Genomic DNA, 26,436 nt, shown 5'->3' with positions numbered 1-26,436 from the left:
ATCCAAGTATATTACTGTGTATCCTTCTCCTCTGTCTAAGGAAGCAGTCACTTTATTGTAATAAGTTTACAATAACGAAAACATGATCTCCCTTTAGCAAATACATGCTATCCATCAAAGATAATACCATTATTGTCAACCCAACTCTGGATTCTAGTTCTCACAAACTTCTCCAACAACTTAACCATAACACCTGACACACAGATAAGCCTATAGTTTGATGCTTAAGTTCAATCACCTCCTTTATGAAGTGGCACAATCTTGCCCTCCTTCCACTCCTTAGGAACTTGATCGAGTGAAAGTCTCGTATTAAAAAAAATGTCATATTAATAATATCATTAATATGGAAGTTGAATAACAACAATGGTCCCAAACAAACCCAATGGATCACTTTTCGGGCTACTGTACCTCTGTATACAACTTGGTGATACCCTGACAACCAATCATCTGTCAAACTCACTAGTTCTGTTATTTAATCCCATCTGTTTCAGTTTAGTTGGCAGTGTGTCATGTGGCAATCTTTGAAAAAGCTAAGTTTACCACCATATATGCATCTCTCTCCTGATTCATTAGCAAATTTGTTATGCATGACTTCTCTTCAACAGTCTTAGCCTTACTAACCTCTCCAATACCTTAACAACAACTCCAGATATACAGATTGGTCTATAATTTGTGCCAAAAATTTATCGCCACCTTTGTGATTGTTTCATCAATCCAGGAGATTGATGAAATAGATTCACAAAGAAACTCCCTATCCACCAACAATTGGGAGTATTGGTGGATAGGGAGTTGAAGTTTAGGGGACACATTGCAAAAGTGGCTAAATCAGTTCATCAAATCACATGGATGCTTACGAATACTTTGATGAGCAGAGATAAGCAAGTTATAGTTCCTCTGTATTGAGCCTTGATAATTCCCCATCTCAACTACTGTGCCCAGATTTGGTCACCTAGGTTTCTTTTTGATGGGGAGGAGGGTGAGAGGATCCAGAGGCGAGTGGCCAAGATGATAGTAGGTCTATGGAATGAACCTTATTAAAACAGGTTGAAGATTTGGTTGGCAGAAATTGGTTGATAGGCGGAAAACGGGAGATATGATTGAGGCATTCAAATTGCTGAAGGGTTTCTATAGGATTAATTGAGAGGATATTTTTGAGAACATGACTGGTGGTGGGAGGACTAGGGGACATCCATGGAAGCTGGGCAAATGTGTGGCTAGTAAGGGTGTTAGAGTTGAGTTTTTTACTTTTAGAGTGGTGAATGAGTGGAATAAGCTGCCAGAGTCTCTTGTGGGTTCTATGATGGTGAATGAGTTCAAGGCAAAGTATGATAGATACTGTGTGAATGTCGAATAGTTGTGATGGACATGATGTTTAGGGCCTCCCTCGATGAGTCTAAGGACTCCTTGAAGTTTCCTCTAATAATAATAATATTTTACCTTTTTTTTCCCACTCCTTTGGGACCTCTGCTATTGTTAGTACATGTTAAGTACTGGCAAGTACTTGTCAGTATAGTATGCCAAGGCTCTGCCAACTATGAATATTCCTTTGAGACATGTGGTGATGTGTCATCAAGTCCTGTTATCTTATAGATATCAAATTTACTTAATTCATCATATACTCTGCTTGCTTACAAGTAAGACATCTTCTCCCATTTTCTTAAAATTTGAGTTCTTTGCATAACTTCACACTGATGAGGATGAATCGCCCTGATGAATTGTTCATTGAATACTTCAACTATGTCCTCTGAAGCAGCTACCGATATCTACCCCCTTCATCCATTAATGCCATCTTACCATGATCATTCTTCTTTCTACTTGCCATGTATTGAAAAAGTCTCTTAGGATGTTTCTTAGCCTGATTTGCTAATTTCTGCTCATACTGCACTTTTGCTATCCATACCAGCTGAATCACCTTCCTGGTCTGCTCTTTGTGCAAGTGATCATGAAGTGATCATTTTCATTATTCATCTTGTTTGCACCTCTAGTACCTTCTTTCATATTTAATGCCTAATCCCTTTATTTATCCATTTGATACCTATCTTGTTCAGTTGTTTGGTCATCATGATACATTCACACTTTGATGTTAAATATCCCTTCGCCAGTGTCCAAGCAGTATTTATCTCCTTCCTGCTAAACTCCTCATATATCCTTTCCTCATGGAAGTCTTCATATATCTGGCCATCAAGACATGACAACTCCTGGTCACTCTCAATAGGAGGGAATCCCCACTCACAATCACGTCTTCTGATGAAATCATCAGATCTAAAATTCTTGATCCTTGCATATTCTCCTTTATGTACTAGCTTAGATAGTTATCTCTCAGGAACTGAAGAAATTAATTTTCCTTATGGCCAAATCCAGTGTATATGACCATAATTAAAATAATGCATAATGCTCATCCTTCCCTTGTTCTTGAACTCAAATTGCTTATACATTTCTTCATCAACAATCCTCCACTTTTTCTAGCCTATAGCAACATCTGACTACATATCTCTTCCTATTAGTCTCCACCTCTCACCATACTGCCTCAAATTGCCACTATTTCCCTCTTGGATCTCTCTGCCTTTTGTGGACTTTTGCTGCTATTGTCAGCAGTGCTCTTCCCCACCCCCTCCCCTTGTGGTCATCATGAAAAACTTGCTTCTATCAGCATATTTTCATCATTCAAACATATTTGACTTATTCCAGCAATTTTTGACTGAATAAACTTATCATCATCATCATCAAATTCCTGCCATGTACCCTCAAGGGGTGTACAGGATATGACAGTACTACATGAAAAATTTACATCATTACTAACTTCCTATCTACAATTTTCCTCCAAATCAGCTGTTGCTTGTCAAGACTCCAACATTATCAGATCTTATATTTCTATCGTCTAAGGCACTTTGTACCGTATCAATCCACCTATATCTTGGTCTTCCTCTGGGTCGTTTAACTGCCAACCTGGCAGAGAACACTTGTTTTGCTAATCTTTCCTCTCCCATTCTATTTAAGTGACCATACCACCTGAGATTAGCTCTGCTAACGCATTCCTGGATGCTGACAATGTCAAGTTCTTTCCTAATATTCTCATTTTTAATATGATATTGCCATTGATGCCATCTGTTCACGCCTCTAATCTTTCTCAGGACTCTCATATCTGCAGTCTCTAGTCTGTGGTCAAGTGTTTTACTTCTGACCCAGCTCTCAGATCCATAACTTAAAACTGGTTTGAACACTGTCTTGTATACAGCTAATTTAGTGTTCCGACTAATTTCTCTCTTATTCCATATGAATTTATTCAATTGACTTTCCACCATACCAGCTTTGCTGATTCTGTTGTCTATTTCTATATTTAATTTACCATCTTCAGTAAAAATCGTACCTAAGTAACTGAAATGTTTTACTTGTTCCACAGGTTCTCCATTCACAACACAGTTGACATTTTCAGTGATTCTGCCTATTTTCAATGTCTTTGTCTTTTTATTGCTGACCTTCATACCATATCTATTACAACAGTTATTCAATTTAGTCAGAGAATCTTGCAGACTTCTAGCAGATTTATGCAGAAGTATAACATCATCCGCATAAAGCAAAGAGCTGACATTAACATCTCCAATTTTGATATCAGGTTTAATACCACTTTCCTTCATAATGTGATCCATATAGATAATGAATAACAGAGGGGATAATGTACATCCTTGTCTCAAACCAGATTTAACATTAAACCATCTTCCTGTACTTCATTCAATTCTAACTGCTGACTTACAACTCAAATAAAGACTAAGTATTGCTTGATATAATGCCCCATTGACACCAAATAACTGCATTGTATTGAATAGCTTCTCTCTTGGCACCTTGTCATATGCCTTTTCCAAATCGACAAAACTTAAATACAGATCTTTGTTATATTCCCATGCTTTCTCGACTATTTGTCGTAAAGTGAAGATCTGATCCTGACAGTCTCTATTTGGCCTGAATCCAGCTTGTTCTTCACCAAGCTTTTCTTCCACAATTCTTCTCAACCGTTTCTCAAGTATACTTGCATAGATCCTGCCAGGAACGCTCAGAAGGGAAATACCTCTGTAATTCTCAAATTCAGTTTTATTTCCCTTTTTATATATGGGTACTATGAGAGCTCTACTCCAATCATCGGGAATTCTTCCCTCTGTCCAGGCTTTCTGAACTATGCAATGCAGCCACTGTAAGACTTTTATACCACCATACTTCAGCATTTCTGGTCGAATATCATCTACTCCTGCTGCCTTTCCACATTTCAAGCCTTTGATGGCTTTTTCTACTTCAAGTATGGATATGTATTCCTGACTGCATGCCTGGTCAGTGTTTTTTTATCACTGTGCTGTCATCACTGCTTGTTTCATTTAGCAGTTTTTCAAAGTAATTACTCCATATTTCAAGGATTTCTTTTTCTCCTGTTTTCATGTCACCTTTATCATCTCTAACTCCTTTTACAGCACTCTTTCCTCCATTCCTAAGCTTCTTCAACAACCTCCAGAATATTTTGCCACCTAAGGTTGGTCGATTGGTAGAGCCTCTGCTACTAATGGCCCAGTTAAGTAAGTTTGAGCGCGGTTAGTAGTTGGAAGGGGGCCAATCGTTCGATGCTGTCGGCACACTCTCCCTCGATGAGTCCTTGGACTCCCTGGAGGTGTCAAAATAATAATAATAATAATAATAATAATATTCTTGCCAAAGTCCTCCCATGACTTTTGTTTAGCTAGTTTTACACACTGTTTAGCTTTCTTACATTTGTCTCTGTATTCTCTAAGAGCACATGCTGACTTATTTGCCAGGAACTTTTGATATGCTTTCTTCTTTTCCTTCACTGCCTCTTTAACTTCCTGTGTCCACCAGGGAGTTCTGATTTTTTTATCCTTGCGCACAACCTCACCACATGCCTCTCTGGCAGAATCAATCAATGTTTTCTTCAGAGTTTGCCACTGAATCTCCAAGGTTTGATTCCTGTTCTCAAACTCTTTCATTTTGCAATCAATGAGTATCAACAAATCCCTTTCCAGTACTTTTTACCTTAGCTTTAGAATACATTATCTGGTCATGGCCAGTAGACTCAGATACTACAGACACTCTAATAAACAAATCAGTGCAGATTGTAGTATATGCAATTTTTATATATCTGACCCACACATGAAAGTTCACAAGACCTATAGAAAATCAGTGCTGTGATGACATTAAGATCATGTACAGAACTACACAGAAAGCAGTAGAAACATATTTGGAATTAGAAAAATCAGCACCCAGACAGTAAACAGTGTTAGGATTAGGGACCACAAGATGGTGACACTTGTCAGCCCCCCCCCCTCTCTTTCTCTCTTTACTGGGGCTGTGCATAAATTAGTTATAGTCTTGGACTAACTATCTGTGATTAGCTACTGGTTGAAGGTTGAACTCCCCTCTCAGTTTCCAATAAGTTAGATGAGCTAAAAAATGGCTTTGCCTAACCCTATAGGAGAATAAAAGGCATTAGCTAATTTTTTTTTTTTTTTTTTTTTTTTTTTTTTTTTACCACATGGAGGTAGGGAAAAAAATTGGTAATCTTGAGATAGAAAAAGTGGAATAGTTCAAATATTAGGAGTAATGATCACAAAAGAACCAAATAGAAATGCAGAATAAAATAAAAATAAGGTAATCGGACTTTTTATTTTCTCTCTCTCTCTCTCTCACTCACACAATGTGTAGTCATCTCAAAAGATATATTTTTGAAGTCTAAGGTGCAAATATGAGGTGCATCCAGAAAGTAAGTTCCATTCAGAATTTTCTGTCACAGAGAATATGGTAGAGAGATCACGCATGCATGTTAGCAGTGACTGATTAGCTAGCTGTTGACGATTTGACTTTTGTTTCCTTATCGCCTGTCTTTTACGAATAATTTATAATGAGTGCTGATAAAAAAAAAAAAAAATGTTTGCTAGTCGCAAGATTCATGGTATGATATGGATTTTGTTGGTGGAAAACAATAGGCTGCAGAAATTCACCAATGACTGTGTAAGGTTTGTGGGTCTAATGTAATGAGTGACAGTAAAGTTTGGCAATGTTGTTGTTTGTTTAAAGAAGGGTACAACAGTGACAATCAAAAGTGCAGTGACTGGCCAAGTGGAGTAACAGATGATTTAGTGGAAAGAGTGCACACACAAGTTTGTGAGAGTTATCTTTTCGCAATTGTGGAACTTTCTTTTGAATTCCCAGATGTTTCACACTCAGTCATTCATGAAATTGTGACAGAAAGGCTGGGATATAAGAAATTGTGTGCCAGATGTGTCCTAAATATGCTTACCTAAAAAAAATGTTTGGAGTGTTATGAAAATGAAGGAGATAAACTTTTTCTCTCATATCATGACTGGTGATGAAACATGGATTTCATATGCTAATGTCAAGTCAAAACAACAATCAATGTAGTAACAACATTCAAAGCACCCACCAAATTAAAAGGCCCAACCTTTGATATACATTGATATACAAAATCCATGCACCTTTAATTTAATCTACATAGGGGAAACGAGATATACACTCCCAATCAGAAAGTAACATAAACAACACATTAAGTCCTTCATTATGGAAGATCATTTCTTTCTGATCATGTATCACAGAATTGATTAGAAAGGCACCAAGTTTCTAAATCATGCCAAATCTTGGTATGAAAGAAAATTCATAGAACCATGCAAGATGTTGATTCATCATCATCTTGCATGGTTCTATGAATTTCGCTCACAAAGCGCTCACTCAGTTAGTTACTGAGTGAGCACTTTGCAAGAGTATATCATCCAGGTGGTGACATTGCAGAAACGAATAAACCAGTAGATTATACGAGAATTGTGGTTAATGAAGTGGAGGTGAGTAGTCTATTGCATAACCTCAATGTCAATACATCTGTGGGATTGGATGGTATACCAGCTCGTGTTGTACGAGAAGCAGCTAAAGAATTGTCAGTACCCTTGACCATTTTGTTTAATTTGAGTCTCGGGTCTGGGTTAGTCCCGAGCGGGTGGAAAGAGGGGAAAATAGTTCCACTGCATAAAGGTGGTTCCAAGACTGCTGTTGTAAATTACCGACCGATTAGCATATTAGGAATCATTGTCAAGGTCTTAGAGAAATTAGTCAAGAAAAGAATACAGGATTGGATAGATGAAAATGGGATATTGTATGGGGGACAACATGGTTTTGTGAAGGGTAGATCATGCCTCAGTAACCTGCTCACGTTTTATAACACAGTGACGGCTGAACTGGATAGGGGTAATGGGTTTACAGTGATACTACTGGACCTTGCCAAGGCCTTTGATAGGATACCACATGGAACCCTAATCAGTAAACTGGAGCAGATGGGTATAGATATAGGGTTGGTGAGATGGATAGGAGGGTGGTTGAAGGAGAGATATCAAAGAGTGGTTTATTCAGGAGTGGAGTCTAAAAGACGTCTTGTGACTAGTGGAGTGCCACAGGGCTCTGTTCTTGGACCACTGCTTTTCAATTTGTTCATCAATGATATTGGAAAGGATCTGAGAGGAAGTGTTCACTTGTTTGCTGATAATGCAAAGTTGGGTAGAGCAATTGTGAGTGCACAGGATGTCAAACTTTTACAGGGTGATTTGGATAGTTTGGAGGACTGGGCTAGGAAAAATGGATGTCAATTTAATGTGGCAAAGTGTAAGGTTATGCACTTTGGGGTGAAAAGAATAGCAGCAATATATCGCATTGGTGGAACCCAGGAGATTGATGAGGCCAGGGATTTGGGAGTGTTGATGGATAGGGAGTTGAAGTTTAGGGGGCACATTGCAAAAGTAACTAAAACAGCTCACCAAATCACTTGGCTTCTGAAAAATACTTTAACATGCAGAGACGAACAAGTTGTTGTTCCTCTGTATCGAGCCTTGATAATTCCCCATCTGGTCTTCTGTGCCCAGTTATGGGCACCAGGGTTTCTTCGTGATGGGGAGGAAGTGGAGAGGGTCCAGAGACGAGTGACCAAGATGATAGCAGGTCTGTGGAATGAACCTTATGAGAATAGGTTGAAGATTTGTGGGTTGCAGAAATTGGACAATAGGCGAAGGAGGGGTGATATGATTGAGACATTCAAATTACTGAAGGGTTTTTATAAGATTGATCCAGAAGATATTTTTGAAAATATGACTGGTGGTGGGAGGACTAGGGGCCATGCATGGAAGCTGGGCAAGAGCGTGGTTGACAAGGGTGTTAGAGCTAGGTTCTTTACTTGGAGAGTGGTAAATGAGTGGAATAAGCTTCCAGAGTCTGTTGTGGGTGCTACGACCGTGAATGAGTTCAAGGCAGGGTATGATAGATACTGTGTGAATGTTGAATAGTTGTTCTTGACATGATGTTAGGGCCTCCCTCGATGAGTCTGTCGACTCCTTGGAGTTTCCCGGAACAACAATAATAATAATAATAATCATCCCAATCTCAACTATAATGAGCGATTGACAGAATCAGCAATTCATATAGCATCTAGTAATAAAACAACAGAAGAACAGGATGGCAGAACTCCCTAACTATTCAAGCATAAAAACCCTATTAGTGAACAATAAGAAGAAAGAAAATTAACAAGACTATGGAGAATTTAACTAGTAACAAGTTGATATAGTTACACTTCTTTGAGTGTTTAATTAATTAAATTAATATTATATTATATTTATTGCTAAATGGACCTCTTCTGCTGTGAGACTAGTCATTGCCCCGATCTGCACCTCTTGGATGTCCACAACTGCTGGGTCACCCAGGTTAAGAAAGCTCTCAAAGTATTCCCTCCATTTGTGGAGGATATCCTTTTCGGTTGTTAAAAGTGAACCATCAGAGGCCTTAATTGCCCTTGCTGTGCACGATTTCCTCCCTCGAAGGCGGCAGATGGTCTGCCAGAATACTTTGTTTGCATTGGATGAGTCTAATCTTTCTCCAAAGGATTCCCAAGTCTTCTGCTTTGCTGTCTTTACTGTCTCAGCAGCAGCTTTTCGTGCCTCAGCATACTGCAAATGCATCTCAGGTGACCTGATGCTAAGCCATGTTAGGTAGGACTCCTTTTTTGCCCGGCCAGTTTTTTTGGACTTCTTCGTTCCACCAAGGTGTCTTTTTCTCACTGCCTGCTGCCATGCCAAGCCGCTTTCTGCCACAGCATGAGAGTGTGCAGAGGCAGTGACAGCTGTTCTGAACAGCTTCTACTCCTCCTCAACATCTGCAGTATGCTTGGGAATCTCTTTGAACTTGGAAGAAATGGCATCTGCAAAATTCTTCCTCACAGTCTCATTTTCCAATGTTTCCCATTTCACGTGGTATAGCTGCTTAGGCCCACCAGCATTGATGGTAGCATCTGGTTTCTGAAGCCGTAGAGTGCACACGACAAGGTGGTGATCAGTTGACATTTCTGCCCCTCTTCTCACACGAACGTTCAACACTGAGGAAAATAGGTCTGCTGAGACCATAAAGAACTCAATCAGAGACCTTTGTTCTAGTGTATCCATGTACCAGGTATACTTATGGACTTCTCGGTGCTGGAAGAAGGTATTCATTATGGACAAGCTGTTAGTACAGCAGAAGGCCAATAATTTCAACCCATTTGTGTTAAGGTCAGGGGTGCCGTTCCTCCCAACCACACCCCTCCATGTCTGGTCATCTGTTCCAACATGTGCATTGAAGTCACCCATTAGCAGGACTGATTCCAGTCTGCCACTCTATCAAAAGCAGCATCCACTTCCTCTAGGAAGGCAGAGAATTCTGACTCGATTAGGTGCATAGGCTTACACCACAGCCAAATCATGGTTTTGGAGATGACATTTCTTTGCTCACAAGCCCCCCCCACCAATGGGATCCACTCAGCAACACAGTCTGACAGCTGGGGGCTTGTGAGTATTCTCACACCTGCCTGAGCAGACATTGTCAGGCTCACACCAGAGGAGTAGTAAAGCTTCCACCCCTTATCCAGGTCAACAGTTCCAGAGCCTCTCCTCTTGGTCGAAGAAAGCCCGACTAAGTCTAGATGATAGCACTTGGCTTCCTCAACCAGTTCCAACTCCTTCCCTGTCAGAGAGAAGATGTTCCAGTTGCCTAAAGCCATAGTCTGGTGTCGTTGCCATTTCCATCCTCTTGCAGAACCATTTCTTTGCGCTGCCCCTAAACACCTGCTACCCATTTGTGGAAGTGTCTAAGGACAGTGCAAAGAAAATGGAGGTTACTCTAGCAGGGTGGTGTCTAAGGGAGACTGTAACATATTTTTCGAACGGGTCCCTCTGCCTAAAACCCGAACGCATCCCTTGGTAACCCGCACAACAGACGATGCGGTATGAACAGTTTTTGATGGCCTGATCATGTGTTTGAAAATGTCCTGTTAGCACAAGACGAAATGACACAGCAAAATAGGAAAGATTCCCCTCGAATACTCTAATAATCTAAATGCTAAAATCGGCAAGGCTGCTGGTGATGATGAAATTTGGCTCGAAATGCTAAAAGCCTTAAATCGAGACGGTGTTCTCTGGCTGACTTGAGTGTGTCAGGCTGCTTGGATATCTGGGCAAGCACCAAAGCAATGGCAGACAGGCATAATAATACCAGTCTTCAAGAAGGGAGACCAGAAGGATTGCAGTAACTATCGTGGCATCTCTCTCTGCTCAGCCTGCCTGGGAAAGTGTATGCTAAGTGCTTGGAAAGACGGTGCAGGAGCATAGTTTAGTCAAAGTTCCAGGAAGAACATGGCTTTCGTCCTGGTAGAAGCACAACTGACCAAATCTTCACTTTAAGGCAAGTCTGAGAAATCTTGGGAATATGCCAAGAATGTCTACACATGTTTTGTGGACTTGGAGAAGGCATATGACCGGGTTCCTCAAGATAAGCTTTGGCAAGTAGTACAGGAATATGGAGTGGATGGCCAACTATTAGCTGCCATCAAGTCCCTGTATGAATGCCCAGAGTTTTGTGTCAGGATAAACATCGCAAAGTCTGAACCTTTCACAGTCTCTGTTGGCCTCTGCCAAGGGTGTGTTCTGTCACCCCTCCTTTTCATAATATTTATGGACTGGATTGATAGGCACAGCCGAGGCAGTGAGTGTGTCAGAATTGGAAGATGTAGCATTGGACATCTGCTTTTTGCAGATGACCTAGTTCTGCTTAGCTCTTCCACAGATGACCTCCAGCGGAACCTGGATAGGTTTGTAGCTGTTTGTGCAGATGCCGGAATGAAGATCAGTGTGGCCAAAACTGAAACATTTGTGGTCTCAAGACAACCATCCCAGTGCACTCTCCATGTAAGTGGAGTCCCAATGAGGCAGGTGGAGAAGTTTAAATACCTTGGGTTCGTATTCACGAATGATGGAAAATGGCAGGATGTAGAGCTAGATACTCGAATTGGCTTAGCAAGCTCAATATTGCGGGAACTTGGCCATTTGGTAGTATTGAAGCGGGAGTTAAGCCAGAAGGCAAAGCTGGCTGTCTTCAATACAGTCTATGTCCCCATCCTCACCTATGGTCATGAGTTGGATAATGACCGAAAGAATGCGGACACGAATCCAAGCAGCTGAAATGAGGTTCCTTCGAGGGGTTGTGGGGATGACAAGACTCGACAAAGTCAGAAGCTCTGCAATTCGGGAAACCCTCAATACTCAACCGCTGCTTCTCCGTGTTGAGAGAGAGAGAGATCACAGTTACATTGGTACGGGCACCTGGTCAGAATGCCACAAGAGAGGCTCCCTCAGAAGGCCCACTTTGCCAAGCCAGAGGGTGGGAGGCCATGTGGAAGGCCAAGGACTCGCTGGATAGATTATATCCAAAACCTTGAGTGGACACATTTGGGAATCCCACCAGAACACCTGAGCTTGGTGGCAGCGGATCGTGACCACTGGAAGTTCCTCTTGCAGCTGTTGCCCCCACAACCCATCATCAAGACCCACCATCAAGGTGGGTCTTGATGATGTATGTATGTATTATAGTTATTTTCATTTTTTTTTTCTTTCCCTCACCAGATGTCAGGCTAAGTCATTGGTTAACAGATTAGTTATGTGGATGGTTTGGCCCCACCCATAAATATTTTAATTTTTGCAAAGGGGGCCCTGACATCCAGAAGTTTGGGAAGCACTGGTCTAAGGCACTTTGTACCGTATCAATCCACCTATATCTTGGTCTTCCTCTGGGTCGTTTTCCTGCCAACCTGGCAAAGAACATTTGTTTTGCTAATCTTTCCTCTCCCATTCTATTTAAGTGACCGTACCACCTGAGATTAGCTCTGCTAATGCATTCCTGGATGCTGACAATGTCAAGTTCTTTCCTAATAATAATTATCCCTTAGTAATATAAATTCCATTTTCATCTTGCCATACGCCCTTTTCCCTCTTCCAATCTATTTCACCATAGTTAAAGTCTTCTGTTATAATTTCTTGCCTTGCACTCATTACCTAATCTGCCAATGCCTGCCATCTACATCTTCCTTTGTACCCCCATGGTCTATACCAGCAACTAACAATATATTTTTTATTGGCCTCTATCTCACACTAATTAGCCTCAAATGAACCATCTCTCTTTCTGTCTCAGATCTACAATTCTTTTTTTTTATCTTCTATAAATTGAAGATGCCAAGAAATTATATACTTGACTTAATCCTTTCTCCAAGTGTAAGCAAACAAGTCTGTGCCTGTACTATTTTCAGGACAAGGCAACTCGTATAAAGAAGCTAAGATTTCACATCACTTGTGTTAGTATCCCATAATGCAAACTATGAAAATAGTTCAGATGCAAACTTGTTTGCTTACACTTGGATAAAGGATTAACCTCCCATCAGCCGAGTTGGATGAAATAGTAAGACCAAGTTGCACCTCTTATCCATGTTATTCAATGGGTGTTACAGAATCGTATCCAGATTTAGCTACACGTCTATAGATGTCATGGCCGGTTGGGGGGTTAAACCAAGTATATAATTTCTTAGTATCTTTAATATATAGTATAAAAGTGGAAAAATTTTCAACATCTTTTTATCTTCTATTTTTGTTGGCTGAAGTCTTCAGCTATCATTTTAATAATATCCTACCTCATGCTCTGTTTTCCCTGTCTGCTCTGAAAATACAATAACCCTTACATTCTATCCCACTACATTATTCCCTGTCAATCATGTCTTGCTGATGCTGATAATTTTTGACTGGTTGATGTGAACATTATTCTACACCTTAAATTCATCAGTTGGTTTGTCTTCATTCACAGACTACGAGGATGGTCTGAAAAGTTCTCAGCCTAACAATTAAAAAACGAATTTATAATTTAAAATTATTTTTATTTTTCAACATAATCTCACGTAAGACTAATACATTTATTCCAGCGATGCTCCAACGTCATTATCCCGTCCCTGTAATGGTTCTCAGTAAGATCTGTAAAATATCCCTCTACAGCTGCAATCACCTGTTGATTCAAAGAAAAATACTGACCAGTAAGGGAGAGTTTTAGTTTTGGGAAGAGATAGAAGTGAGAGGGAGCCAAATCTGGGGAATAGGGTGGATGTTCCAACAATTCATAGTGCAGATCCCTTAATTTTTCCATTACCAAAACACCTTTGGGGGCAGGTGCATTGTCCTGATGAAAGATGATTTTTTTTTCTTCTGCAAACTTTGTCTTTTCTCACAAATTTTTTTGTCTAGTCTGGTTAAAAGATCAGAATAATATTCCCTGGTTATTGTTTTACCCTTTTCAAGATAATTAATTATCTTAATTAATAATTCTGGTGTGTAATGGTGAATCCAAGTCTCATCCATAGTAATAAATCATGCACAAAATCAGTTTTATTCTTGTTAAAACGTTCTAAGCACTGTTCAGAGATTTTCATATGAGTGCATTTTTGATCTGCTGTGAGCAAGCACAGCACCCAACTTGTGCAAAGCTTTTTCATTTGCAGTTCTTTATGCAAAATATATCCTACACATTCTTTTGAAATGCCTATAGTCTCAACAATTTCTCACACTTTGACTCGCTGGTCATCCAATACTATATTGTGCAACTTGATCGATGATTTCTGGTGTTACACTTTTTTGGATGTACTTCACGTGGATCATCTTCAAGGCTGGTATGGCCACATTTAAACTTGGCTGTCCATTTCTTATTTGTCGAAGGAGAAGAGTGCCCATAAACTTTTATGAACTTCAAATTGATTTCTTTAGCCCTTAAAACTTCTTTTACAAAGAATTTTATAACTGCACAATACTCAATTTTATCCATTTCAAGGGATACGGACAACCCTTTTTCTTCAGGCAGCTGTATAAAACAAACTACTTGATAGAATGACTTGCAATTTCACATGGATGCTTATGACAGCTGTATAAATTAAAAAAAAAAAAAAATCGTGCCGATAGTGTTGTCATCTATGGTCGAGGCCAAGAATTTTTCAGACCACCCTCATATCTGTGAGGTGATTTAGTTCGCTATCATACATGATATCATATGTATTGGCCTCATGGCAGATTGCAAGTTTGGATAATTTATCATAGATCTATTTTAACTTAATATAAACTTCAATAAAGGTTGTCTGCAACCAACATTATACATGTGCGTAAAGATGTGTGCTTTGCATTGTGGGATACTAAGGTAAGCAATGTGAAGTCATTAGTCTTTATGTAACATCGCCAGTCACGAGGTTACTTCACTCTTAAGCTTTGTTTGCTTACATTTGGATAAAGGATTAAACCGAGAATATAAATTCTTGGCATCTTTAATTTATTCCCAGAATTCGCTGTGTTGTCTTCACAATTTTGACGTGTCCTCTAAATTATAGAGCTTTATCCACCATCAACCCTAAAATCTTAAAATCTTGTATTTTCTCTACCTTCAACAATATATTCCCACCAGGTGTAAATTCTACATCCCATCTTTGTTTCCCAAATTTTAGAATCTTACATTTTGCAACATTGAATTGGTATCTGCATTTACTCAATCTATTCAAATCATCTTGTAAGGCCATAACGTCTGCTCTACTCGTCATAGTTCATCCCATCTTTGCATCATCTGCAAACAACTGAATATCCCCGTTCAAATCTTCCCCAATATCCTTAACACACAGGTTAAACAGCAATGGCCTTTAAATAGATCCCTCAGACTCACTGTTAGTGACTTTCTTCATAGATATTGCTTCCCCATACACAACTTGCTGATACCTATCAGATAGCCAATCTCCAGTACAATACACTAGTCTATTATCCAATTCCAAATGCTCTACTTTGACTGTCAACTTATCATGCAGTAATCTGTCAAAAGCTGTTGCCAAATCTAAGTATACTGTGTATCCATCTCCTTTGTCCAGTGAAGCCATCTAAATTACTTATTATAATAAGGTGACAATAAGGATAATAAGGGATAGAAAAGAAAACAAACAGCACAGTCAGACAAGAATTATTGTATAAAAAGATAATAATAGAAAAATTTAGAAAACAACAGCTGAGATGGTTTGGCCACACTGTATGCATGGATGCAGACAGACTTCCTAACGTCTTAATCAATACTTTTCCAGCTAAAAAAAAAAAGATCAAGATTTACCTGGCTCAAATTAAGAAAGAACATTTCGGGATGCAGAACATATAAGGTTTGATTTTTTAACGATACGTGTGACATAATGATTAGAAATATATATGTTAGCACAATAATAATGTTTAATTTGCCAAATTAAACATTCCTATAGCTGTTCCTTCCACTTGGTTGTAAAATTTATTTTGACGAAATATCCAGAGTGCATTACGAAATCAAATAGTTTTATAATATCTTGTGGGAAAATATCAGCTAGTAATTCCAAAGTCTCTTTGAGAGGTACATTCGTATATAAACCTACAGATCTTATGGTTGCCTTTGATATAGAATCTTTATATATGAATGTACCTCTCAAAGAGACTTTGGAATTACTAGCTGATATCTTCCCACAAGATATTATAAAACTATTTGATTTCGTAATGCACTCTGGATATTTCGTCAAAATAAATTTTACAACCAAGTGGAAGGAACAGCTATAGGAAGTCAACTCTCTCCTGCTCTTGCAAACTTTTATTTAGAACATCTAGAAGGAGTCCTGTTCTCATCTATATTCCCTCAACCATCCTTTTGAGTTAGATATATAGATGACATCTTTGCTGTATGGCCTCACGACAGAGACTCCTTACCTTCTTTTTTAAGCAGCATCAATTCCTTACATCCTCGTATAAAGTTTACCATGGAAATTGAAAAAGACGACAAATTATCCTTTTCAGACGTCCTTCTCATCCATTCACCTTCTGGTATTCTTACAACAGTTTACAGATAACCAACTTTCACAGGTCGTTATATTCTCAAAGAATCTGCTCAGCACCCTTGTCAAAAAACAGGAGTCACAAAATGTTTACTCCGAGCCAAAACTAACTGTTCAACTTCTCATTTATTACAGAAGGAACTTTCGACTATCAAACATCACATGAAACTAAATGGCTTCTCCGAAAAGAGTACACAACATCTTTTCGATTCTTACAAACCAACACAGAACAACCAAGATTCAATACATAGAGTTCCAATTCCTTACATTTCTGGGATTTCAGAACATATTTCAAGGATTTTAAAGAAATATGATCTGACAGCCACTTATACACCTATTAACAAATTATCCAACCATTTTCCTTCATCTAAAGATAAACGCTCAACCTTGTTTCTACCTGGTATGTATCAAGTTCCTTGTAATTGTAATCTTTCTTACTTTGGACAAACTGGATGTTCCATATAATAGATATAGTTTAATCCTTTATCCCAGTGAGAGCAAACAAAGTTTGCGCCTGAAAATATCTTCAGGACTAAATATAGTGTTGTACTATCTTATCCAGTAAGTAGTGCAACACCAAGGCAACTCGTGGCAAAGGTGGAGCAAGCTACCAGGCACTTCTAACCCAGTATCTCCCATAATGCAAAACACATTTCCTATGTGGATATTATACTGTTATGCATTAAAGGGATTGGCCATCTACCCAGACTAGTTTCGACCTTTATTGAGGTCTCTTCAGTGGGAGCCAGGCCCAGAGCTGGAGATACCAGGCAGAAGCAGTAGCAAGTCATCTGTGCCTATGGGAGTTGCCAAAAGGTTTATCACCTTTTTTTTTTTTTTTTTTTTTGTTCCATAGAAAAAAGAATTCAGCATCAGTCATCAATTCAACATAACAAACCTGAGAAATCTGGATTAGCTCAGCATGGATTAGAAACAAACCACAATATCCTTTGGTCCAAGACTCTCCTCCTAAACAGATGTCACTATCAATTTGAACGTTTATTTAAAGAAAGTGTAGAGGCCTTACTTCAACGTCCTAACTTGAATCATAACGACTGTATATCTATATCAAAAATTTGGGAAAGTTTAATCAGGATAACGCATTCATTTTTTTAAATTTTTTTTTTATCAGTCTAATGTTATTTAAGATCATTATATGAATTTTTGAATTAATATCTTTAATTATGTTTTAAAAATGTTTACTCTTCTAATATTTAGAACGAGTCGCGTGATGTCATATCGCTATGTATGAATGATCAATTGTTCGTATTCCACTTTGTTTTTTAAAAACTATTCCTACGTAGCCACTGAAGATGGTCTGTAATATTCAGACCAAAATATTTGGCAAATTAAACATTATTCTTGTGCTAGCGTGTATATATTTCTGAACATATAAGGAACTTTTTCGAACAGCAATGTATAGAGAAGACTGGAAGATGCTGCTCAAGGGAAGACTCAACCCATCTTAGACGGAAGAGAAGAAGAAGGATAATGCTACTGTTGTCAGCCAAATTATGGATCCTGGTTCTCACCAGCCTCTCCAACACTTTAACTACAACTGACACACTGATAATCCTATAATATGATGCTTGAGTTCTTTCAATCCCCCCTTATGAAGCGACACAATCTTGACTTCCTTCCATTCCTTTGGAATTTGATCCAGTGAAAGACTCATATTAAACAAATATGTCAAGGCATATGTCAACTTCATGGCACATTCCTTCAAAATACATGGTGATATATCATCAAATCCTACAGTTTCATTAACATAAAATTTGCCCAATTCTCCCATATATACTACTTGCTCACTTAGTCGGTCTCTCCTGGTCATCATCCACTGCTCTGAAACTCTCCAGTGTCACATTCACACAAATGAAAGACCTTTATGAACTGCCTATTAAATATTTCAACTATATCCTCCTCAGCAGTTGTTTTTATCCCATTTTCTCATGCTTTTTTTCCCCCTCTGTGTGTCATACTTAATCTCGTCATTCTTCCATTTCACATCTATCTTACTTAACCTTCTGACCATTGAAATTCATTTAGACATTGATTCTACTAGATAGTTCTTGAATATCACCAAGGCAGCATTGATCTCTTTTCGAGCTAGCTTCTCATTCCATGCAACACCTGCAAACTGTCTCCTAAGCTTCTCATAATCACACTGGCCTTGTAGTTCCATATATACCCTTTCCTCACAGAAGTCTTCACATTATTGGCAACCACCCAGGTAATCATTTCATGGTCACTCTCACCAACTGGAGGATGATTTGACACCTCGTATAATAACATCCTCTGATAAGATGATCAAATCAAGACCCTCAATCCTCGTGTGCCCTTTGTTACATACTGCCTGAGTAATTCCCTCAAGAAACTCATTTTGTTTACTTTCGATTGCTCTCATTATCTCAGTCTGTATTGCTATAAATCAAATCATAATTATCACTATTTTCTTATTTTCTTGGATAATTTGACTATATATTGCATGGTCACTACCATCCACATTACCAAGTCTATAACAAAATCCGATTAAGTACTTCATTCTATTCACTGCTATCTCACACCATAGTGCCTCAAAAGCACTGCAACTATTTCCCGATTGCAATTCTACCTTGTATAGACATAACTCTTTTTCTATCATCTATAGCACTCCACCTCACTTTTTACCCTTTCTATCTTCACGAAATATATCATTCCCTTCCATCTCTATTACTGTCAGGATGGCATCCTCATCCAACCATGTCTCACTTATTCCAACAATTTTTAGGTAAACAAACTCAATCAATGCAACCATTTCATTTGCCTTGTTTCTTATACTTCTAGCATTTGTATACAAACAACTCATTCCTGTATCTATAACAAGTTTCCTGATTCCACTTATTAGATGTGACTTCTCCATACTTTCCTTGAGCCATTTCTTTTTCTTCTTATTCATCCCAGAACCTTCTTCAAATCCAACTTTTTTTTTTTCCTAGATCCCAGGTTATATTTGCATTTTTTGTTGTTATTGTTAATGTGATTAATAAATCAATACTACATTATTAATTACTTTAATAAATATTCCCAGTGTTCATTGAAGAACAATAATGAATATTTGAATACAAAAGCAAACAAGTGAAGCAAACTTTCAAATCTTTTACATGTGCAATCACATTAGCTAGGATAAAACTATTGGAATGTATGTGTTTATATGCACATCTCTCTCTCTCAGATGTATTCAATGAAATGGCATACTGGCACCTCTATTTACAGACATCTGACATGTTATTATTACCCCCCCCCCTCATGGACTTAGCACGCTCATCTTGGGAGGTTCTTCCAACTGACAGCATAAATATCATAAGGAATCATAAAATCCTTAACATGCCCTGCATTACGAACATATTCCAGTAATGCATTCCATTCATCCACAAATCTCCACATAAAAAATCTACTCCTCTTGACTACACTTTTGCATACTTCTATGAATGGCCTCTGGTTCTTCCCATCTCACCTTCTACTATTTTTCTAATCCCCTCACTAACTTAAAAAGTCGCTGTCATATTACATCTCTGCAATCCACATTCCTTCAACCTCTCTGGAATGCTGGCTATGGAGCCAGCATTCCAGTGTCTTGATATTTTCTTAGTAACTTGTCTCTGAACCCTGTCTGCTATTTCCACATTACAATGAAAACCATGTAAGCATATCTGAGCACAAACAGTCTCAGTCTCTAAGTGTGGTTTAACCAGTGCTTTGTACAGTGACACAACCATCTTATCCTTACACATTAGAATAATTGTAATCATAGTGTAACTATGATATGCAGTCTTTGCATCACTTGCAGTATGTCCTGTAAACATCAGTTTACTGTCAACCATCCTTCCAAATCTTGAATCTCATCCACTTATTGCAGTACAGCACTCTTAACCCTTTCATGACAACATAAAATTTTGATTGTGTACATAAACCAAAATTATGTCAATATTTTTTTCCAGCAAATGCATAATCTGGAACATATTTTTGATAATTTTATTACTGGAAACCCTACGTTAGTGCGCCACCTGTCAAAAAAAAAAAAAGTTTCGTAGCAAATCGTATGTTCAGAGCACACCACATTCAGAACTTTCATAAGTCTGCATAGAATATTGTTTGTTATATATTTATGGTCCAAGTGTAATATTTTCATTTGATGGTAAGTAAATAATAGTATTATTATATTTTTCAATAAAATTTTGAAATAATATTCCATAAAAACTAGTAAAAACATAAAGGGACACCATTGTCTCTGTGGACATAAAGGGGTGCATTTTACAAGTAAATTACTCATAGTTGTAATCGGTTTTATTTATTTATTTTTTCCACTTTTGTATTTTATTTGTCTTTTATCATTACGGACATGTCGAGAAAAGGGTGTAAGCAGTTTGAACTGAAAAATAATGAAATTTTGCAGTGTTTAGTAGCAGAAAATAGCAATGCTGAAGATGTGCTAAAACTCAATGAGGAAGACCAGTATTTATAACACAGGATGTGGATGCAGGGATTTCTATGGTTGAAATTGAAGACCCAGCACAAAACACGTTGGAATTATCAGCAACAGAACCGAACCTGAACAGAAAATAGACTGCAAGTAAGTGGCCCTACATTCATATGGAAAAAAATACATACGTACGAAATAGCTTTCCCAATGTTGATTATATCTTTAGAGAAGAGTTCAGATTTGCAGAGACAGAGATGAAGATTCGTTATTGACGAATGACTTCGAAGATTTAGAAAAAAAGAATAAGAGTTGAATCTATACAGTACGCTGAGCAGAATGGAACACAATACACAGTCGATGATGAAATGAAAGCCTATCTCAGTATGAATTTGGTGATGGGTTATCATGTTTTGCCATCATTGAGAGATTACTGATCTATTGATCCAGATATGGGCGTTCATTACATTGCGAATGTAATACCTAGAAATAGGTTTGAAAATATATGCAAAACTTACACTTTTGCAACAATGAAAACCAACCAGATATAAATAGCGCTAACTATGACAGAGCATATAAAATCAGGCCTGTAATGGATCATCTGAACAGTTCTTTTCAAAAAGCGATGAATAACACCAAAACACTATCCATTGACGAGCATATGATAAAATTCAAGGGGAACAATACTATAAAACAGTATATCAGAAATATACTTATAAGATGGGGTTTCAAAATGCACTAATAACACTTGCACTACATGTAACATTCACCAATGTATACAAAGGACAGAAATTGCTTTGCTGAATACCATAACTAAAAGACTTTATTTGCTCATTTTATTTAGTTAAGATTATAGTGTTTTATCTTTTTTATGTCCATTGTTGTTTTTGTTGATTTATGTGCTGTTATGTTTAGTAGAATGTAGTTGAAGCCAATACATAAATGTTAGTAATTTTAATTTATTTGCAGCCCTTTACGTCCATTGGGACATGTGTCTCATGAAATTCTATAAAACCTACTATTTTTTCCTACATAATGATGATGTTTTATTTAAGTTAATGGATATTACATCCCATATTGTTTCTTAGCCGAATAAGAAACTCAAAAGAGTTTCATGTCGAATATAGAAACTATATAAAGTTCGGCGATTCCAAGCGTAAGCAAATACCTGGATAGTGCAACACCTGACCCATTTGGTAGTGCAAACTGAGGCAACTCATAGTAAGGGTGAAGCAAGCTCTGATCACAATTTTTGGTATTTACCCATAATGTGAACTTAGTAATACAGCTCCTAGGAGCTGTATTACTGTTCTACATTATGAGAGAAGGTCACTACCCAGACCGGTTTCAACCTTTATTGAGGTCTCATCAGTGAGTAGGTAGACCTAGTTAATACCAAGTTTGTAGCGAACGGAACTTGCATCCCTTCTATGAGAATTGATGAGACCTCAATAAAGGTTGAAACCGGTCTGGGTAGTGACCTTCTCTCGTAATGTAGAACAGTAATACAGCTCCTAGGAGCTAAGTTCACATTATGGCTAAATACCAAAATAGTGATCAGAGTTTGCTCCACCCTTACTATGAGTTGCCTCAGTTTGCACTACCAAATGGGCCAGGTGTTGCACTATCCAGGTATTTGCTTACTCTTGGAATCGCCAAACTTCATATAGTTTCTATATTTGGCATGAAACTCTTTGAGTTTCTTATTCAGCTAAGAAACAATATGGGATGTAATATCCCTTAATTTAAATAAGTTCATGTCATCGAATTGAAGCCTTTGGCTCTTCATATAATCAATGATGCTTTATGTTAAATAGATATCTAATAAAGTCATTTTAATACCTAAAAACTTTGTATTACTTCATAAGTCCTTCTGGTCCTGAAAGGGTTAATATAGTGCACAGCCTTATATTTCTTCTTGATATGGAAGTAAGATCAGCTCTGCTACTTATAATTCTATCCCAACTTTTGTATCATCAGTAAACAACTGAAGATCCCAGTCAATCCACATGATATATCATTTAGAAACAAGTTAAACACCAGGACCCAAGAACAGTGAACACAACTGGAGAACACAACTCATTACATTCCTTTTTTGAGACACTGCTCCATCATATTCAGCTTGCTTTTATCATTCAGCAAGCTAATCACCATACCATCAAACCAATATACTGTCTATTCCCAACTTTGCATCATCAGCAGACAACTGAAGATCCCATTCAATCCACATAATATATCATTTACAAACAAGTTAAACAGCCAGAGCCAAAGAACAGAACCTCTGGTAATGCAGCTGGTTACTCTTCTTTTTTGAGATACTGTTCCAGCATATGCAGCTTGCAAGTATTGTTCAGAGAGCCAATCACCAATCCATCAAACCAATATACTATGTACACTAACTTATCATGTGATAATCTAGCAAACACTTATAAAGTCCAAGAATATTGCTGTATATGATTCTTCTTTATCTACCAGTTGTCATCGCATAAAGGTATTGGTAGAATGGATGGGTCAAATTATAGACCAGTTTGTATGTCTTCTGGGTATTAAAATTTTAGAGAAATTAGTGAGAAATCATAATAGCATTGGGCAGATGAGGATAATGTTATCTGTGATGATCAGCATGGATTTGTTAAGGGATCCTCTTGTTTTAATAATCTGATTGCCTTTTATAATAAAACAACAAGAGTTGTTGATGAGAGGAAGGCATGTGTGGCCTTTTTTAATTTTATAAATGCATTTATTTGATATGGTTCCACATGATAAGATGATATTTACGTTACAGCATATCAATTTAAACATCAGAGCATTGTTTATGAGGGAATGGTATAAAGGAAGCAGAAGGTCACAATTGAGGTTAAACAAAGCTCATTACTGGGACCTGTATTGTTTAACCTTTACATCAGAGGATTGGCAGGGGATATTCAGTTGTTCGAAGATGATGTGAAGCTAAGATGGGTATCAGTAATAGTGCCAATGTGGTAGCCCTTCAGGAGGATTTGAATAAGTTGGGCAGATGCACATATGAATGGAAGTGTCATTTTAATTCAACTAAGTATCTTGAAGTTTGGGATCCATCGATGGGAAACTGCATATTCTGTTGATGGAACTGTACTAAAGGAAGCAAGGGATCTTGGGGGTGATGATTGATAGAAACTTCAAGTTTAGGGGACATATGCAAAGATGGTGAAGGCAATGCAGTAAATTACTGTGACATTGAGAACGATGCTGACTATCAGAGATAGAAGTGTGGTAATTTCGTTGTATAAAGCTCTGATCAGACAACATCTGGATTGGATTATTGTGCTCTGATGTGGTCGCTGGAATTTGAAGGGATTTGTCATCTACCTTTGTACCTTTGGAAAGGGTATAGGGGAAAGTACAGTTCCATCTGTTCTGCCCTGTACCCTTGAAAAAAAGTACAGAGGCAGATAACAAAAATGGTATGAGGACTTTACAGTGTTAGTTATGAATATAAACTGAGTGCATATGGACTGCAGAGTTTGTCAGTTAGAAGAAGGAGAGGTGATATGACTGAGACATTTCAACTGTGGAGAATTAGTTACTGGGACTGGGTTGACCCTGTGGGGGGGGGGTGTCTTTTATATGGTAGAACATCATAGACAACATAGTTTATGATAAACTTTTTTTGTCCAAGATGGGTCTCCCATGAAGAGTCTTGTAACTCTATGGAGGACCTAAATAATAACAAAAAAAAATATAGAAATTCACTTATTGAATATTATTATTACGTGACACCTCTAAGGAGTCCAAAAACTCATTGAGAGAGGGCACCCCCTCCACATCTCTCCACCTTCAGCACTCAACCCACCAACTACAGCGAACCACAACTACCATCATCTGCACCAGCACCGTCTACTGCCCACTACCACCGCCAATATTTTCACAGACAATTGCAAACATCCATGCTCGTGGTGGGATTTGAACCTCCAACCTTTTAGTTAGAGAGCAGATATGCTAATCACTTAGCCAACCAGGCTGGCAAAAAATCTTCCCCAGTGGGGAATCGAACCCCGGTCTCGCTCGTGACCGGGGTTCGATTCGACCGGGGATGACAGGTGGTGATACTAATCTCTATATTACCAAGGACTTATTCGGTATTATTTAATGGAGTTTCAATCATATTTGCATAATCATTTTCAGTGTAAATGTTATGTCTCTTCAGTATTATTTAATGGATTTTCAATATCATATTTGCATAATCATTTTCAGTGTAAATGTTATGTTTCTGTAATCATAGTGAATATAATGAAAGGTATAACTGGTAAGAATCTTGACTAATTCAGGTGATAATGATTATAATAATTTGATTTATAATACTTGCATGATTTTTTATTGTCATATAGTTGGTTATTGCATGCAAAATTAACTAGAGCTATTTTTCCTCATTAGGATAAACTTTTAGAAGTGATTTCAAGTAAGACTGCAGATATCATTGTATCTCGGATGAGGTCAGAGTTAGCACTGTTGACTTTATCAAATCCATCAACATCTTCTGTTGCATTAGAAGTTGAAAGGGTAAATAAAAGTACCCAAACAGATGAACTTTGCATAAACAAAAACAAATTTCCTGTTCTCTCACAACCTACAAGCCACAGTGTAAATTTATCATCTGTAAATCAGAGTGTTCAGACTTTTATAACTGGAAATATTCTGTTCACGAATATCTGTCCTCAGTAGCTAATGAAATCCGATTTATAAAATGTCATGTTGAAACTGTTGGTAAGGAATCAAAAAGAACCTGTAATATCAACCAGCACAGCATTTTTGCAGGCGGCTATTATATTATTTTGTCTGTTCTTAAAATCTAAAGTATTTCTGTTGAGTTTTATTTTAAAATATAATCCTAATTATGAAACTGAACTGGTCTCTTTTATAGATTTCTGAAACATCTTGAGGCTATTGATTTGACAACAACTATGTCATAAAAGATAGAGAAGGGTGCTGTGCTATTAGTGAATATTGCATAAATTTAAAAGGTAGAGGGGGGGGGACACGGCTATGCAATGTTGAAAGTTTTTTCACTTGGTTATACTATAAATTAAAGATGCTTGTATTATTATTATTATTATATTATTATTATTATTAAACAAGACCTCATGTAGTCAAAGACTCATCTAGGAGGTCCTTTTATCTCACACACATCTCATCATACCGGGTCTTAAACACATTCAAACTCCCTGCAGACACCACACTCTCAGGCAAGGCATTCCAATCATTCACAACTCTGCACGAAAAAAACCTGCCTCTCACTCCCCTACTCACACCCTCTTTATACAGTTTCCAGGGATGACCTCTGGTTCTCCCCTGATCTCCCACTATTCGCTGTAGAACTTCTCCACCATTGATCCTATAGCAACCCCTTACCAACTTGTAGGTCTCTATCATATCTCCCCTCTTCCTTCTCTCCACTAGTCTCTGCAAATTACATCTTTTCAATCTTTCCTCATACTCGACATTCCAGAGGTCAGAAACTACCTTAGTCAGTCGCCTTTGGACCCTTTCCAACATCTCTTCATCCTTCTGAAAACCAGGTGACCAAATCTGGGCACAATAGTCCATGTGTGGCCTAATCAAAGCCTTATACAATGGAACAAGAATCTCCCTACTTCTACATGTCAGTGTCCTCCTCATCATTCCCAGAAGTCTTTGTGTTGTCTTCACAATTTTGGCAATGTGACCCCTAAATTTTAGATCCTTA

General features: G+C 38.0%; 1 protein-coding gene across 3 annotated transcripts in view; it reads left to right on the top strand.

The window, feature by feature from the left end:
* Window positions 1-25,598, top strand: part of LOC150109797 (uncharacterized) — a 128,436-nt gene extending 102,838 nt beyond the window's left edge. For all 3 annotated transcript variants that reach the window (XM_090411852.1, XM_090411937.1, XM_090412021.1), the window contains exon 4: window positions 25,128-25,598. In XM_090411852.1, coding sequence (XP_090267978.1) covers window positions 25,128-25,415 — 288 coding nt within the window. In that variant the 3' untranslated portion in view covers window positions 25,416-25,598. The remainder of the gene's footprint in view (window positions 1-25,127) is intronic.
* Window positions 25,599-26,436: the final 838 nt, after the last annotated feature.

Source organism: Typopeltis vanoorti, chromosome 1 (assembly GCF_054136105.1).
Source record: "Typopeltis vanoorti isolate ZY-2024b chromosome 1, IOZ_Tvanoo_1.0, whole genome shotgun sequence".
Classification (NCBI taxonomy): Eukaryota; Metazoa; Arthropoda; class Arachnida; order Uropygi; family Thelyphonidae; genus Typopeltis; species Typopeltis vanoorti.
The sequence above is the reverse complement of the archived record's forward strand: the minus strand, read 5'-3'. Positions and strand labels throughout refer to the sequence as shown.